General features: G+C 44.9%; 1 protein-coding gene across 1 annotated transcript in view; it reads right to left on the bottom strand.

Annotated features, from left to right (window-relative positions):
* The window catches only part of paxip1 (PAX interacting (with transcription-activation domain) protein 1), a 124227-nt gene that overhangs the window by 70211 nt on the left and 37831 nt on the right, over positions 1 to 16185 (bottom strand). Inside the window, exon 6 of the mRNA XM_072508194.1 lies at positions 11775 to 12398. Coding sequence (XP_072364295.1) covers positions 11775 to 12398 — 624 coding nt within the window. The remainder of the gene's footprint in view (positions 1 to 11774; positions 12399 to 16185) is intronic.

Raw genomic sequence — 16185 nt, forward strand, 5'->3', positions numbered from 1 at the left:
TCATTCCATTCTCCCTTGTCCTGTTTCTTCTTCCAAAGTGCATTACCTCACACGTATCAGGGTTAAATACCATCTGCCACCGCTCTGCCCATCTGACCAACCCGTTTATATATTCCTTTAACCTACCATCCTCTTCTTCACTTTTAACCACCTACCAATCTTGATGTCATCTGCAAACTTACTTATCATTCCCCTCATGTTCTTGTCCATATAATTAATATATGTATAACCAACAATAAGGGACCAGGCACTGATCCCTGTGGTACACGGCTGGACACCAGCCTCCAGTTATTCAAACAGCCTTTCCCACCACCCTTTATGCCCCATTATGAAGCCAGTTTCCTTGGATTCCACATGCTTCAACCTTCTCAGTTTCCCACGTGGGACCTTGTGAAAGACTTTGCCAAAATCCATCATAAACTACATCAACTGCACTTCCTTCATCCACACACTCGGTCACTTTATCAAAATATTTTAATCAAATTTGTTAGGCATGCCTCCACTCTGATAAAGCCATGCTGGCTATCTCTAATCAATGCATGCCTTTGCAAGTGGAAATTAATTCTCTCCTTCAGAATTTTCTCCAATAGTTTCCCTATCACCGATGTGAGACTCACCAGTCTGTAATTCCCTGGTTTATCTCTACCACCCATCTTGAAAAGTGGAACATTAGCTGTTCTCCAATCCTTTGGCACTTCTCCCGTGGCCAGAGAAGAAGTAAAAACTTGTCAGAGCCCTTGCAATTCCTGCCTCGCCTGCCACAGCAGCCTGGGATGGAATTCATCCGGGCCTGGGGATTTGTCTATTTTTAAGTCCGTCAAAGCCTCCAATGTCTCCTCACTTCCTATGTCAAACTGCTCAAGGTCCTTATAGTCCCATTTCCTGAATTCTGTACCTACATCCTCCTTGTACTGAGTGAAGACCGTTGAGAAGTATTCATTTAACAACCCAGCAATGTCCTATGCCTTCACACACAGATTGCCCCCTTGGTCTCTTTCCCTGGTTAACCTCTTCCCTTCCATGTATATACAGAATATCTTGGGGTTCTCTAAACAAGTTTGAGAGTTCAGGGAGGCTGGGGTGGGAGGTATTGCTGTGACGTTTTTCCTTACTACATCCACAGATCAGTGAGAGCAGGAGCAGGCCAAGGTCGGAGAACTGGGAGATAAGTTGCAGCAGCCCTTCCACAATGAGTAAACACATCCTTGTGGTATCACAAGTAAGTGACTACAGAGAACGGTACAGCACAGTACAGGCCTTTCAGCGCATGATGTTGTGCCGACCACTTATCCTAATCTAAGATCAACCTAACCTACACCCCCTTCAATGTGCATGTCCAAGAGTCGCTTAAATGTCCCTAATGACGGGCAGCACGGTGGCGCAGTGGATAGCACTGCTGCCTCACGGCGCTGAGGTCCCAGGTTCGATCCCGGCTCTGGGTCACTGTCCGTGTGGAGTTTGCACATTCTCCCCGTGTTTGTGTGGGTTTCGCCCCACAACCCAAAGATGTGCCGGGTAGGTGGATTTTCCATTGCCCCTTAAATGGAAAAAAATGAATTGGATACCCTAAATATATATTCTTTAAATGTCCCTAATGACTGACTCCACCACCTCCGCTGGCAGCGCATTCCATGCACCCACCACTCTTGTAAAGAGCCTACCTCTGACATCTCCCCTATACCGTCCTCCAATCACCTTCAAATTATATCTCCTCGTGACAGCTATTTCCACCCTGGGGAAAAGTCTCTAGCTATCCATTCTATCCATGCCTCTCATCACCTTGTACTCCTCTATCAAGTCACCTCTCTTCCTTCTTCGCTCTTGTGAGAAAAACCTGAGCTCACTCAACCTTTCTTCATAAGACATGCCCTCCAGTCCAGGCAGCATCCTGGTAAATCTCGTCTGCACCCTCTCCAAAGCATCCACATCCTTCCGATAATGAGGCGACCAGAACTGGACACAATATTCCAAGTGTGGTCTAACCAGGATTTTATAAAGCTGCAGCAAATTTTCACGGCTCTTAAACTCAATCCCCCTGTTAATGAAAGACAACATACCATACGCCTTCTTAACAACCCTATCAACCTGGGTGGCAATTCTGAGGGATCTATGTACCTGGACCCCAAAATCCCTCTGTTACTCCACACTTCCAAGAATCCTGCCTTTGACCCTGTATTCAGCATTCAAATTCGACCTTCCAAAATTAATCACTTCACACTTATCTAGGTTGAACCCCATCTGCCACTTCTCAGCCCAGCTCTGCATCCTGTCAATGTCATGTTGTGATCTGCAACAGCCCTGAACAATATCTACAATTCCACCAACCTTCGCGTCATCGACAAACTTACTAATCCACCTTTCCACTTCCTCATCCAAGTCATTTATAAAAATCACAAAGAGCAGAGGTCCTAGAACAGATCCTTGTGGGACACCATTGGTCACCGACCTCCAGGCGGAACACTTTCCATCCACTACCACTCGCTGTCTTCTTTCGGCCAGCCAATTCTGCATCCAGAGAGCCAAATTTCCCTGTATCCCATGCCACCTGACTTTCGGAATGAGCCTACCATAGGGAACCTTATCAAATGCCTTACTGAAATCCATATACACCACATCCACTGTCCGACCTTCATAAATGTGTCTTGTCACATCCTCAAAGAATTCAATGAGGCTTGTGAGGCATGACCTGCTCCTCACAAAGCCATGCGGACTATCTTTAATCAAACTATGTTTTTCTAAACAATCATAAATCCTATCTCTCAGAATCCTTTCCAGTATTTTGCTCACCATAGCTGCAAGACTGACTGGTCTGTAATTCCAGGAATTTCCTTATACCCTTTCTTGAACAGGGGAACAACATTCGCCTCCCTCCAAGCATCCAGTACTACTCCAGTGGAGAGTGAGGATGCAAAGAACATCGTCAACGGCGCAACAATCTCCTCCCTCCCTTCCCATAGTTACTTTGGTATATCCGCCTGGCCCAGGGGACTTATCTATCCTGATGCTCTTCAAAATTTCCAGCACATCCTCCTTCTTAATATCAAGCTGTTCGAGCCTATTAAACCAGTTTATGCTGTTCTCCTGAGCAACAAGGTCCCTCTCTCTGGTGAATACTGAAGCAAAATATTCATTAAGAGCCTCCCCTACCTCCTCAGACTCTAGGCACAAGTTCCCTCCACTATCGCTGATTGGCCCTACTCTCACTCTGATCATCTTCTTATTTCTCATGTATGTGTAGAATGCTTTGGGGTTTTCCCTAATCCTTCCCGTCAGAGCTTTTTCATGCCCCCCTTCTAGCTCTCCTAAATCCATTTTTGAGTTCCTTCCTGGCTACCTTGTAACCCTCAACAAGCCATGCCAGATCCTTGCTTCCTCAACTTTACGTTAGCTGGGCGGCACAGTGGCACAGTGAGTTAGCACTGTGGCCTCACGACGCTGAGGTCCCAGGTTTGATCCTGGCTCTGGGTCACTGTCCATGTGGAGTTTGCACATTCTCCCCGTCTTTGCGTGGGTTTCACCCCCACAACCCAAAAGATGTGCAAGCTAGGTGGATTGACCAGGCTAAATTGCCCCTTAATTGGGGAAAAAAAATGAATTGGGTACTCTAAATTTTTTTTTTTTTAAACTTTACGCAAGTTTCCTTCTTCCTCTTGACTAGAAGCTCCACTTCCCGTCAGCCAAGCCTCCTTCACCTTACCATTCCTTCCTCGTCTCAGTTGGACAAAACTATCCAGCACTCGCAGCAAGTGCTCTTTAAACAACCCCCACATTACTGTTGTGCATTTCCCCAAGAACAATTGTTCCCACTTTATGCTCTTCAGCTCCTGTCTAATAGCAGTATAATTTCCCCTCCCCCAATTAAATACCTTCCCATACTGTCTGTTCCTATCCCTATCCATGACTATGGTTAAGGTCAAGCTGTTGTGGTAACAGTGACCAAAATGCTCCCCCACCGAGACATCTGACACCTGGCCTGGTTCGTTGCGAGCACCAAGTCCAATATGGTCTCCCCCCTAGTCGGCCTATCTACATAGAGTCAGGAATCCTTCCTGTACACACCTGACAAAATCTGCTCCATCCAAACCATTTGCAGTAAGGAGGTTCCAGTCAATATCAGGGAAGTTGAAGTCACCCATGTCAACAACTATGTTACTTCTGCACCTTTCCAAGATCTGCCGTCCAATCTGTTCCTCCATCTCCCTGCTGCTATTGGGAGGTCTATAGAATACTCCCAATAAAGTGACTGCTCCTTTCTTGTTTCTGACTTCCACCCGTACTGACTCAGTAGACAAACCCCTCCTCGACTACCTCATTTTCTGCAGCTGTGATGCACTCCCTAATTAACAGTACCACTCCCCCTCCTCTTTTACCTCCCTCCTTATTCTTCGAAAAACATCTAAACCACAGAACATCTAACAACCATTCCTGCCCCTGTGAAATCTATGTCTCCGTAATGGCCACAACATTGTAGTTTCAAGTACTGATCCAAGCTCTAAGTTCATCTCCCTTATTCCTGATACTCCTTGCATTGAATCAGACACACTTTAACGCATCCCACTGAGTGCATACTGTTTCTGCCCGTTCAACAGCTACCCAATCCTCTGATCCATAATGAAAAATGAAAATCGCTTATTGTCACAAGTAGGCTTCAAATGAAGTTAATGTAGTCGCCACATTCCGGCGCCTGTTCGGGCTCTGGTTTCCATCCTCCTGCCAAACTAAACTGGTGAGTATTTCTCTCTTGTACCTTTTCTGACTTATTTTGAGATTGAAGGGTAGGTAGGAAAAAAAATTAGAATGAAATTTAAAGATCAGTAGCAAATTTAAAAACATATTGAAAATCTAATTAAATAAAATAGGGCCAGGTGATGTGTTGCAGCTACAGCATGTGGGAGTGACAAAGAACAACACAGCACATGAGCTGGGCCTTTGCCTTCCAGGCCTGTACCGGTGATCATACCACCCTTGGCCAAATGTTCCTCATACAACAAGCTTTTCATTCAGGGGATCATTTGTGTGAACCTCCTCTGGACCCTTTCCAAGGCCAGCACATCCTTCCTTCGACATAGGGCTCAATACTGCTCACAATACTCCAAATGGGGTCTGACCAGGGCCTTATACAGCCTCAGATGTACATCCCTGGTCTTGTATTCTAGCCCGCTCGACATGAATGCTAACATTGCATTTGCCTTCCTAACTGCCAACTGAACTTGCACGTTAACCTTAAGAGAATCTTAAACAAGGACTCCCAAGTCCTTTTGTGCTTGGTTCCAAAGCATTTCCCCATTTAGAAAATAGTCTATGCCTCCATTTTTTCTTCCAAAGTGCATAATCTCACACGTTTCCACATTGTATTCCATCTGCCACTTCTTTGCCCACTCTCCTAGCCTGATCAAGTCCTTCTGCAGCCCCCCTGCTGCCTCAATACTACCTGTCCCTCTACAGTATCATCTGCAAAATTAGCAACAATGCCTTCAGTTCCTTTTTCCATTTCATTAATGTATATTGTGAAAAGCTGTGGTCCCAGCACCGGCCCGAGGCACACCACTAGTCACCGGCTGCCATCCTGAAAAAGACACCTTTATCCCCACTCTGCCTTCTGCCAGTCAGCCAATCCTCTATCCATGCCAGGATATTACCCTTAACACCAATGTATTAACAATCTCCTATGCAGCAACTTGTCAAAGGCCTTCTTAAAATCTATATAAATCATGTCCACTAGTTATCCTTGTTTAACTTCCTTGTTACCTCCTCAAAGAACTCTAACAGATTAGTCAGTCACCTCTCTTTGACGAAGCCATGCTGCCCAATACCTATTTTATCATGCACTTCCAAGTATACCGTGATCTCATCTTTAATAATGAGCTCTAAAATCTTCCCAATGACCGGAGTCAGGATAACCGGCCTATAATTTCCCGTCTTCTGCCTCCCTTCCTGCCTCCAGTGATTCCTGAAAGGTCACCACCAATGCCTACACAATCTCCTCAGCTATCTCTTTTCGAACCCCGGGGTGTAGTCCATCTGGCCCAAGTGATTTATCCACCTTCAGACCCTTAGGTTTCCCCAGAAGCTTCTCCTTAGTGATGGCTACTACACTCACCTCTGACCCCTGATTTTTCTGGGAACTCCGTCATCCCTCTTGTGTCTTCCACCAGGGAGCAGTCGATTTTGGATTTAGTATTGTGTAATGAGATGGGATTAATTAATGATCTCATAGTAAAGGATCCGCTGGAGAACAGTGATCATTGCATGCTTGAATCAGTTTTAGGGCAATAAACCTGAGCCCCCCATTAGCATTCTGGTATTAAGCCAAGGTAACTACATAGGCATGAGGACATATTTGGGTGGAGCATAAAGACCAAAAGGTAGATTCAGCTGATGAATAGTGGCAGATGAGATATTCAATTGCTACCAACTAAAATATATTCCATGGAGAAAGAAAGATTCTAAGAGGGGGAAATGCATCGGTGGCTAAGCAAAGAGGTTATAGATAACAAAGGCAAAAGCTAAGGCATAGCATTTGCAAAAGTCAGTGGCAGGATGGAGGATTGGGAAACTTTAAAAGGCCAACAAAGGGGTACTAAAAAATTAATTTAAAAAGCACAAGGTCAATTATGAACAAAATCTAGCGCAAAATATAAAAACAGATGGAAAAAGATTCTCTAAGCATATAAAAAGGAAGAGAGTAGCTAAAGTCAATGTGGGTCCCTCAAGAGGATGAGACTAGGGAGTTAGTAATGGGGTAAACAGAAAGGATAGAGACACTAAATCAATACTTTGCCTTGGCTTTCACAGTGCAGGACACTACCATCATAATAGTCACAGGCCATGCAGAGGTTGTTCATCACTAGGAAAATGTACTGAGAAAACTATTGGGATTAAAAGCAGACAAGACCCCAGAGCCTGATAGCCTACAACCTGGGGTTTCAGAGGAAGTGGTAGCAGAGATAATGGAGGTATTGGTTAGAACACTCCAAAATTCCCTGGATTCTGGAAAGCCTCCAGTTAATTGGAAAAAGGCTATTGCAACATCCCTGTTCAAAAAGGGAGAAAGGCAGAAAGTAGGAAACTATAGTACAGTTAGTTTAACATCTGTTTTGGGAAACTGGTGGAATCACATTTACTAATCTGCTGGAATTATTCAAAGATGTAACAAACAAAGTAGATAATAGGGGTCCTGTGGATGTAGCGTACCGATGCTTCCAGAAGCATTTGATGAGGGCCACACAAAAGGTTAATACACAAGGTAAGATCCCACAGGGCTGGGGGTAACATATCAGCTTGGATAGAGGATTGGCTAACCAACAGAAAGCAGAGTGGGCATAAATGTGTCTTTTTCTGGTTGGCAAGCTGTAACTAGTGGTGTGTCACAGGGTTCTATTTAAAATCTATATTAATGACTTGATGCAGGTATAGAATGTACTATAGCTAAATTTTGGTCAACACCAAAAATGGGTCGAAGAGCAATTTGCAATGAGGAAATACAAAACTTACAAAATGGGTATGGAGAGGTTCGGCGAGTGGGCCAAATGCGGCAGATGGAATCGAACGTGGATAAGTGAGCTGCTATCCATTTTGGTTGAAGGAATAAAAAGGTACTTATTATCTAAATGGAGCGAAACTTCAAAATGCTTTGGTGCAGAGGGATCTGGGTGGCCTCCTGCACGAATCACAGGAAGTCAGTATGCAGGTGCAGCAGGTAATAAAGAAGGAAAATAGAATTTCCATATTCATTGCTAACTGATCAAGAGTATAAAAGTAGGGAGGTGCTGTTGCAACTGTGTAAAGAATCGGTAAGAGCGCACCCTGGAGTACACAAGACCATAAGACCAGAATTAGGCCACTCGGCCCATCGGGTCTGCTCCGCCATTCAATCATGGCTGATATTTTCTCATCCCCATTCTCCTTCCTTCTCCCCATAACCCCTGATCCCCTTATTAATCAAGAACCTATTGATCTCTGTCTTAAAGACACTCAGTGATTTGGCCTCCACAGCCTTCTGCGGCAAAGCTTTCCACAGATTCACCACCCTCTGGCTGAAGAAATTCCTCATCTCAGTTTTAAAGGATTGTCTCTTTAGTCTGAGATTGTGTCCTCTGCTTCTAGTTTTTCTTACAAGTGGAAACATCCTCTCCACGTCCACTCTATCCAGGCCACACAGTATCCTGTAAGTTTCAATAAGATCCCCCCTCATCCTTCTAAACTCCAACGAGTACAGACCCAGAGTCCTCAACCGTTCCTCATACGACAAGTTCTTCATTCCAGGGATCATTCTTGTGAACCTTCCTATGGACCCTTTCCAAGGCCAGCACATCCTTCCTTAGATACGGGGCCCAAAACTGCTCACAATACTCCAAATGGGGTTTGACCAGAGCCTTATACAGCCTCAGAAGTACAGCGCACAATTTTGCTCCCATTACTTGAGGAAGGACGTAAGTGTAAGAGGTTGTTCAGAAAAGATTCACTAGGCTGATTCTAGGGATGAAGGATTTGTCTTATGAAGAGAGATTGAGCAGTTTAGGCCAATACTCGAAGTTTAGGAGAATGAGGGGAGATCTAATTGAGGTATTTAATTAAGATGCTAAAGGGGGTTGGCAGGGTAGGTGTAGAGCTAATGTTTCCTTTGTTGGACATCCTAGAATGAGAGGCCATAGCTTTAGGCTGGCAAATTTGAAACAGAAATGAGAAGGAATTACCTCACTCAAAGGGTCACAAACCTGTGGAATTCTCTACCCCAGGGCACAGTGGAAGCCAGAACACTAAACAAATTTGAGATAGATAGACTTTTAATTAGTAAGCGGCACGGTAGCACAGCATTGTTGCTTCACAGCCCATTTGGACCACTAATACAGATTATTATAGATTACTATTAGTAAGGGGATGAAGGAGTTTAGGGAGCGGGCAGAAAGGTGGAGAAGAGATCAGCCATGATCGTGGTGATGGCTTGAGTGGCTGAATTGCCTACTTCGCTCCTAATTCTTACATTGGCAAATTTCTGCTCTCTCGGGGAAATCAAGGGAAGTGAGGAGTGGGGAGGAAAAGTGGAACGGAGACAGAAGGCCAGTCATAATCTCATTGAATGGCAGAGCAGGCTTGAGGGGCAATCCTCTCTTTCCCTGCTCCTGTTTTTGATGAGCACTTTCCAGCAAGGGTCACTGGGTAGTAACCTGGATGGTTTAGTCTTCCACAAACCGAAGTCCGATAACGCAGTGCAAGCCAGAGGTGAGGACCTCGCACCCACTTGGAACATAAGAATTAGGAGCAATTCAGTCCCTCGAGCCTGCTCCACCATTCAATATGATCATGGCAGATCTCTTTCTCTCTGACTCATCTCATGGCTCATTGCATTAAGGTACAATGGGAAGAGGCACTTGGAAACAGTTTCAATTCTGTTGGAAACGTTGCCCAAATCTGTCGACGATACTCAAATGGGAAGCAGAGCAGACAATTCTGAGGCTTAAAAGAAACCAAAAGGAGCAATTGCTAAGATGGAGGAGTGGCCGAAGAAAAAGAGATTATGGCTGGAATTCATTGTCAGTAAAAGTGAGATGGCATTTTTATTTTAAATTCGTTCTTGGGGTGTGGGCATCACTGACTGGCCCAGCATTTGTTGCCCATCCCTAATTGCCCTTGAACTGAGTGGCTTGTACGGCCATTTCAGAGGGGGGTAGTTAAGAGTCAACTGCAGCACTGTGGGGGTCGGGGGTCACATGTAGGCCAGACCGGGTAAAGATGGCAGATTTTTTGGTGGGTTTTTACGACAATCGGTAATGGTTTCATGGTCATCATTAAACTTTTAATTGCAGATTTTAATTGAATTCAAATTTCACCATCTGCCATGGTGGGATTCGAACCCAGTTCTCAGAGCAATATCCCGGGTCTCTGGATTACTAGTCCAGCGACAATAACACTATGCCACCACCTCCCCTAATTCAGTGACAACGAGTATCAGTATTAAACACAGAATAGTGGAAAGGTGGGCGATGATGCGGAAGAGCAGAGGGATTTGGGTGTTCAGGTTCACAGGCAACAATTAAAAAAGTAGATAAATGTTTAAATGAAGCTTTCATGGCAAGAGGTGTGTTCAGTAACATTTGAGGTGTTCTGGGTAACGTTACAGTACTGCTTGTACATTTAGGCCCCACACTGTAAAACACCCGAGGGAAAATGGAGAATGCCTGTCTACTAGGATGCAGCTGGTTGAGGGAATTTTAAAAAAATGAAAGATTGGGGCTGCTTTCAGAAGCACAGAGGAGATGATGGTGATCTGGAAGAGATTTAGTATCCTGGGACAAAATAAACAAATACACGGTTTCCGGTGAAGTGCTATAGGTAAACAAATAAGGTTGAGGTTAAGACTGGAAGTGAAACTTTTTCTTTGCTCGATGGTTGCAGCAGGCACTCGAGTTAATGACTAAAACGAGGACAACACCAACACTGAAAAACAGGTTCAGTCCTTAACTGTAGGAATAAAGCAGAAAGAGGCCCAGAATAGGTACATGAATTCGGATCACCAACATGAAGTTGGTGGGTATGCAGCTTGTTTCCCTATCATTTCTAGATTATTCTACAGGCAGAGATGCACAAATGCTTCGGAAACCTGCACAGGTACATGTCCACTCCCTTCTACTGTGACTCCCGACCCACCGGAATTCCTCTTTCTGTCCCATATCCCCCCAGGCCACATTTGCACATGGCACCATTTGGGTTGACGCTTACAAAATAGAACAAAGAAACTTGGTTATATAGTATTCCAGGAAATCGGAGCAACAACGATTCACTGTTGCATCATTGTAAAAATCAACACCTCAGCCTTTTGGATGTCAGATTGAGCCGAATGATCCTGGGATAGAATTATCATTGTACAAGCTGAAAGCTCAGAGAGTCTTCACCAGTCTTATTTCAGCCACCTGCCGAATCAGACTGTGGCTAACAGGAAGGGTACAAGAGCAATAGGAAAGATGCAGTGTTGACTGACTCCGATGTTAGTGGGGTAAATGGGTAAGTCATTAAGACACTCACAAAAATAAAGGTTTCTCTTTTCCCTCACAAATAATTGGGGCGGGCAGTTGCGTTTGTGTGTGACTTGATGGGGCCTTCTGAAATTATAAAGTTAAGATAATTGGTTGTGATAGTACCGGTGGGAAGAAGCGACACAAATTTAACTTAATCCCAGAGAAAATTAAGAGGTTAGAACGAAGAAAAATATTTTGCAGCAAAGAGGAAGCAAACTTAAAGAGGAAGGTCCCATAAACTCTCCATTGAAAACAGAAAATGCTGGAGCAGACATCAGGACAGGTAGCACCGGCAGAGAAAGATAGAGTCAATATTTCAGATTGGTGACCTTTCATCAGAATGCTTTTTTAAAGAGAGAAATATCAAATGGTTACGCAAACTGGACTGGAGGGCTTATGTGGTGAGAAACATCAAAGGTGACTTGATGGGTTGACTGCTTACTTTCACATCGTGGCTATCACTTATTTTGTTATTGTCTTATTAACAAAGTAAATGATAGCCATTCGCTGGTTCATTTCTCAGGACAATACCTTGGTCAATCAGGAGTCACGCTTTAAATTTTCAAACACTTGGCAGTTAACTGTCAGTCACCATTAACTGGTGCATTCTCCATGTTGATGCCTGTACCAGTCATGAGTCCACTTGTCAACCAGTTAGCACTCTCTTCTCACACAGTATAAAATTGTTGCTTGCCCTGATGTAAGATAAAAAGCTTCAACAAAATGTCTTCTTTTAGCAATACAGAAAGAATCACTTACTTGTGCTACGTTTGATGGCCTGGAAATTTGCTGAATATCAGCATTATTAGTTATGTTCCGCAGCGTCCTGACTGCAGGGCTCCAGGCCGCCACCATCTCGGGCCTCTCGGGCCCCTGAGTTCCTTGCCCCGAGGTCATCAGGTTGCTCCTGGCCTCAGGGTTGGAGATAGTGCCGGGGACCGGGGGGACATTGGCGCACAAGTTAATGAGGGCGGAGTCCTTCCCGTGAGCAAGCCGCCGCTTGGCAGTGGCCGTCGGCGGGATCTCCGCCGGGGTCCAGTTCAAGTTCCTCTCCTGCTTCTCGGGGGAAGAGTCCGAGGAGTCGTCGAACATTATTTCACCCGTCGTTTTCTCCGGCTCCCGCTTTGGCGAGAAGCCCGGCACACTCAGTGGCGAGGCCCCCTGCGATGACAAAGGGCTGCTCTTGGCTGAGCGCTTGTCGTCCATCTCCTCGTCATTTTCAGCCAGCTCTTCCTCTTCATCCTCCTCCTCTTCCTCCTGAATAACGAGACGAGGATGATACGTGAACTCATCTTTCTTCGATTTTGCTGCAACACTGTGTTCCACCCAGTCTGGCGTCACTATTTTAATGGTGCTTCGCTTCAGAGCGCAGTGGTATTTGTCCTGTCAGAAAAGAAAGCAAAGATTATTCCTTTTGTCACCAATTTTAAAGAAAATTTGTCGCTTTTCAGGGCTGCCTTTGATTTTCTCTCTTTTTTAAAAAAAACTCCTCCTGAAAGAAAGTTACTCTTGATCTAGAGAAATTGGGCATGTTACAGTGTTGACAAAAAAGGCCATATGAAAAATGAAATGAATGAAATGAAAATCGCTTATTGTCACAAGTAGGCTTCAAATGACGTAACTGTGAAAAGCCCCTAGTCACCACATTCTGGCGCCTGTTCGGGGAGGCTGGTACGGGAATTGAACCGTGCTGCTGGCCTGCCTTGGTCTGCTTTCAAAGCCAACGATTCAGCCGAGTGTGCTAAACCAGCCCCATATAGTCCCAATCAGGATGACTTGGAGGGGAATTTGCAGTCGGTAATGTTCCCGTGCATCTGCTGCCCTTGTCCTTCTTGGTGGGAGAGGCTAGAGATTTGTCCTTCTATTCCTTCCCACCTCATGTATATAAGTCACTTCTGTTTAGCACAGGGCTAAATCGCTGGCTTTGAAAGCAGACCAAGACAGGCCAGCAGCACAGTTCGATTCCCGTAACAGCCTCCCCGAACAGGCGCCGGAATGTGGCGACTAGGGGCTTTTCACAGTAACTTCATTTGAAGCCTACTTGTGACAATAAGCGATTTTCATTTCATTTTCATTTCCTTAAATATATCTAGGTTTCTCAACTCCTCCATACAGCAAATTCTATAGTTTAACAACAAAAGAAGCTTGTTTCGACTTCTATCAGTGACAGTCCAGTTTTAGTTTCCTCCGTGAGTGGAAACAACAATGAAGTATTAAAGACCTCTGTTAGATCATCCGTGGACCTCTCTTTCCGTGAAGAAAAAGTCCCAGCTCTTTCCAAGATGGCGCTCCCGGAGCGAGGTGATTCTCTGCGAGCTCTCCCCAACAGATCCACTTTTTACTTAACTTATACTCATTCTAATCTTTTAAAAATTAATTCTAAAACTAACATTATTACTAACCTCTCTCTTTTATACATTGTATATGTTGTGTTGCCCTATTATGTATTTTCTTTTCTTCCCTTTTCTTCCCATGTACTTAATGATCTGTTGAGATGCTCGCAGAAAAATACTTTACACTGTACCTCGGTACACGTGACAATAAACAAATCCAATCCAATCCAGTCTTTTGTTTTTGACATTTTGTTTTTTTTATTAAAGATAGAGCATCCTGCCAACACAAGATGGCCAACAACCACCTGCACAAGTGCACTTGCCCACACATGCAAGGAAAACCTAAAGCTGAACCTTGTCGACAATGGAAAACAGATGTATAAATTTAAATTGTCACTCAATTTGAAGTTAGATAAAATGCGATCTGTATATTTAGTATTCGATTAGACATTACATTTCAAAAGTATTCTGTTGGCTGTAAGGCACTTTGGGATTTCTTTGAACTTATAAATTAGCAGTAGGCAATTTGGCCCCTCGAACCGATTCTACCATTCAACAAGATCATGGCTAATCAGAGTCTGGCTTCAACTCCACTTTCCTGCCTACCCCTATACCTTTAGACACTTGATTGGCCAGAGAGTCAATCAAACTCAATACCTAATGTCCTGGCCTCCACAGATCCCTGGGGGAGAAGAGTTCCACAGACTCCGAACTCTCAGAAAAGCAAAAAATGTTTTAAAATCCATTTACGGGATGTGGGCGTCGCTGGTTAGGCCAGCATTTATTGCCCATCTCTAGTTGCCCTTCAGAAGGTGGTTGTGAGCTGCCTTCTTGAACTGTTGCAGTCCGTAAGGTGTTAGGAAGTGAATTCCAGGATTTTGCCCCACATCTTTGTCTTAAATGGGAGATCCCATCCTTTTAAACTATGTCCTCTAGTTTCCGTATCCACCCTGTCAAATTCTGTCAGGATCTTATATGTTGCAGTAAGATCACCGCTCATTCTTCCAAACTCCAGTGGATCCAGGCTCAATCCGTACAACCGTAGCTGCTCAAATAACCCCCTCCTCCCAGCAATCAGTAGAGCTTTATTTATTGTTGGATTAAACTAAAACAAAAGGCAAACTCTTCTGCATAATGCTTCTCCAATACAAATGATCAAATTCTGCAACCAGTCCTGTCACAAATTGTTTGAATTATTCAAGAACATACAGTGCAGAAGGTGGCCATTCGGCCCATCGCGTCTGCACCGACCCACTTAAGCCCTCACTTCCACCCTATCCCTGTAACCCAATAACCCCTTCTAACCTTTTTGGTCACTAAGGGCAATTTAGCATGGCCAATCCACCTAACCTGCACGTTTTTGGACTGTGGGAAGAAACCGGAGCACCCGGAGGAAACCCACGCAGACACGGGGAGAACGTGCAGACTCCGCACAGACAGTGACCCAACGGGGAATCAAACCTGGGACCCTGGTGCTGCCCTAAACATTGGAGACACTGCTTTGGAAACTTTTAGGCAAAAATCTCCCACCGAACCAGAGTGTAAAGTACCCAATTGATTTAATTCTTGATTTGAGAGTGCCCAAGAGTAATTTGTTGCGGACGGCATGGCGGAGCAGTGGTTATCACGGCACCGAGGATCCTGGATCGATCCCGGCCCTGGGTCAGTGCCCGTGAGGAGTTTGACATTCTCAGTGTTTGCGTGGGTTTCACCCTCCACAACCCAAAGATGTGCAGGGTAGGTGGACTGGCCAGGCTAAATTGCCCCGTAATTGTAAAAAAATTTGAAAAAAGATCGGTTCGTTGTGAAACAAGTAGTAAGCCAGGTTGATGTTTCTCTGTCCTGAGTAGTGGAAGGTACTACACAATGTATTCGCAGAATGGGCAAATGCACAGGGTCAGAGGTGACCACAACAGTTCATCTGTCCAAACGTCCGGATATCCTAACTGTGCTCTTTGCTTGGCAGCGCTCAACTGCTCCCTTCACCAGAATAATAGAGAAACGCTGCAATCCTCTCCTACCTGAACATCAATAAAGTGATTAGCGAGTCCCAAGCAGGTTTGGGCAGATTGTCACGAGTCCAGTAACTGTGGCAACTGGCGTCTAATTATTTTTTCCCCCCAGTTTGTTCGGATAAACTGCGACATTTTCAGTCTCTGGCGTTTCGTTTTAGGAATAGTGATTAAGATAAATAGTGATTAAGATGCGGCAGCACAGTAGCATAGTGATTAGCACAGTTGCTTCACAGCTCCAGAGTCCCAGGTTCGATTCCCTGCTTGTGCTTGTGCTGGGTCACTGTCTGCACGTTCCCCCCGTGTCTGCGTGGATTTCCTCCAGGTGCGCCGGTTTCCTCCCACAGTCCAAAAACGTGCAGGTTCGGTGGGTTTGCCAGACAAGGAGCTGATGTAGGTCAGCGAGCGCAGGAGTTTTTTGTTTCATACTTAGCTAAGAGCTCCGGTTTAAAACCGGTTTCGTAGGTTGAGCTATGGCGTCACCTAGCCTGCGGAACTAAACTAACCCAGTTGGGAGGGGTGCGGGACCCAAAAGGCCGGTCGCAGGAAGACAACCGTAAAGCTTTACTGCTAGTCAGGGGCTACCTAGAATTAAGGAATCATAAACGAGAAGCTCATTTCCTGCTGGAACCAAGAAACCACCAGTTATAGCCAATAAAACCTTTTGGACTGTAAATGCTCCCACAGGACCATCACTGGGCACAAGTCACGAGCAGCAATTTCAGCTCTTGGCATTGTTCCCCAATCAAGTCAGCCCCCCCCCGCCCCCCATGGCAAAAGGCCATTAAGTAGATGTTTACGCTACACAACACAGCAGAACAGCTT

Source organism: Scyliorhinus torazame, chromosome 6 (genome assembly GCF_047496885.1).
Source record: "Scyliorhinus torazame isolate Kashiwa2021f chromosome 6, sScyTor2.1, whole genome shotgun sequence".
Lineage (NCBI taxonomy): Eukaryota > Metazoa > Chordata > Chondrichthyes > Carcharhiniformes > Scyliorhinidae > Scyliorhinus > Scyliorhinus torazame.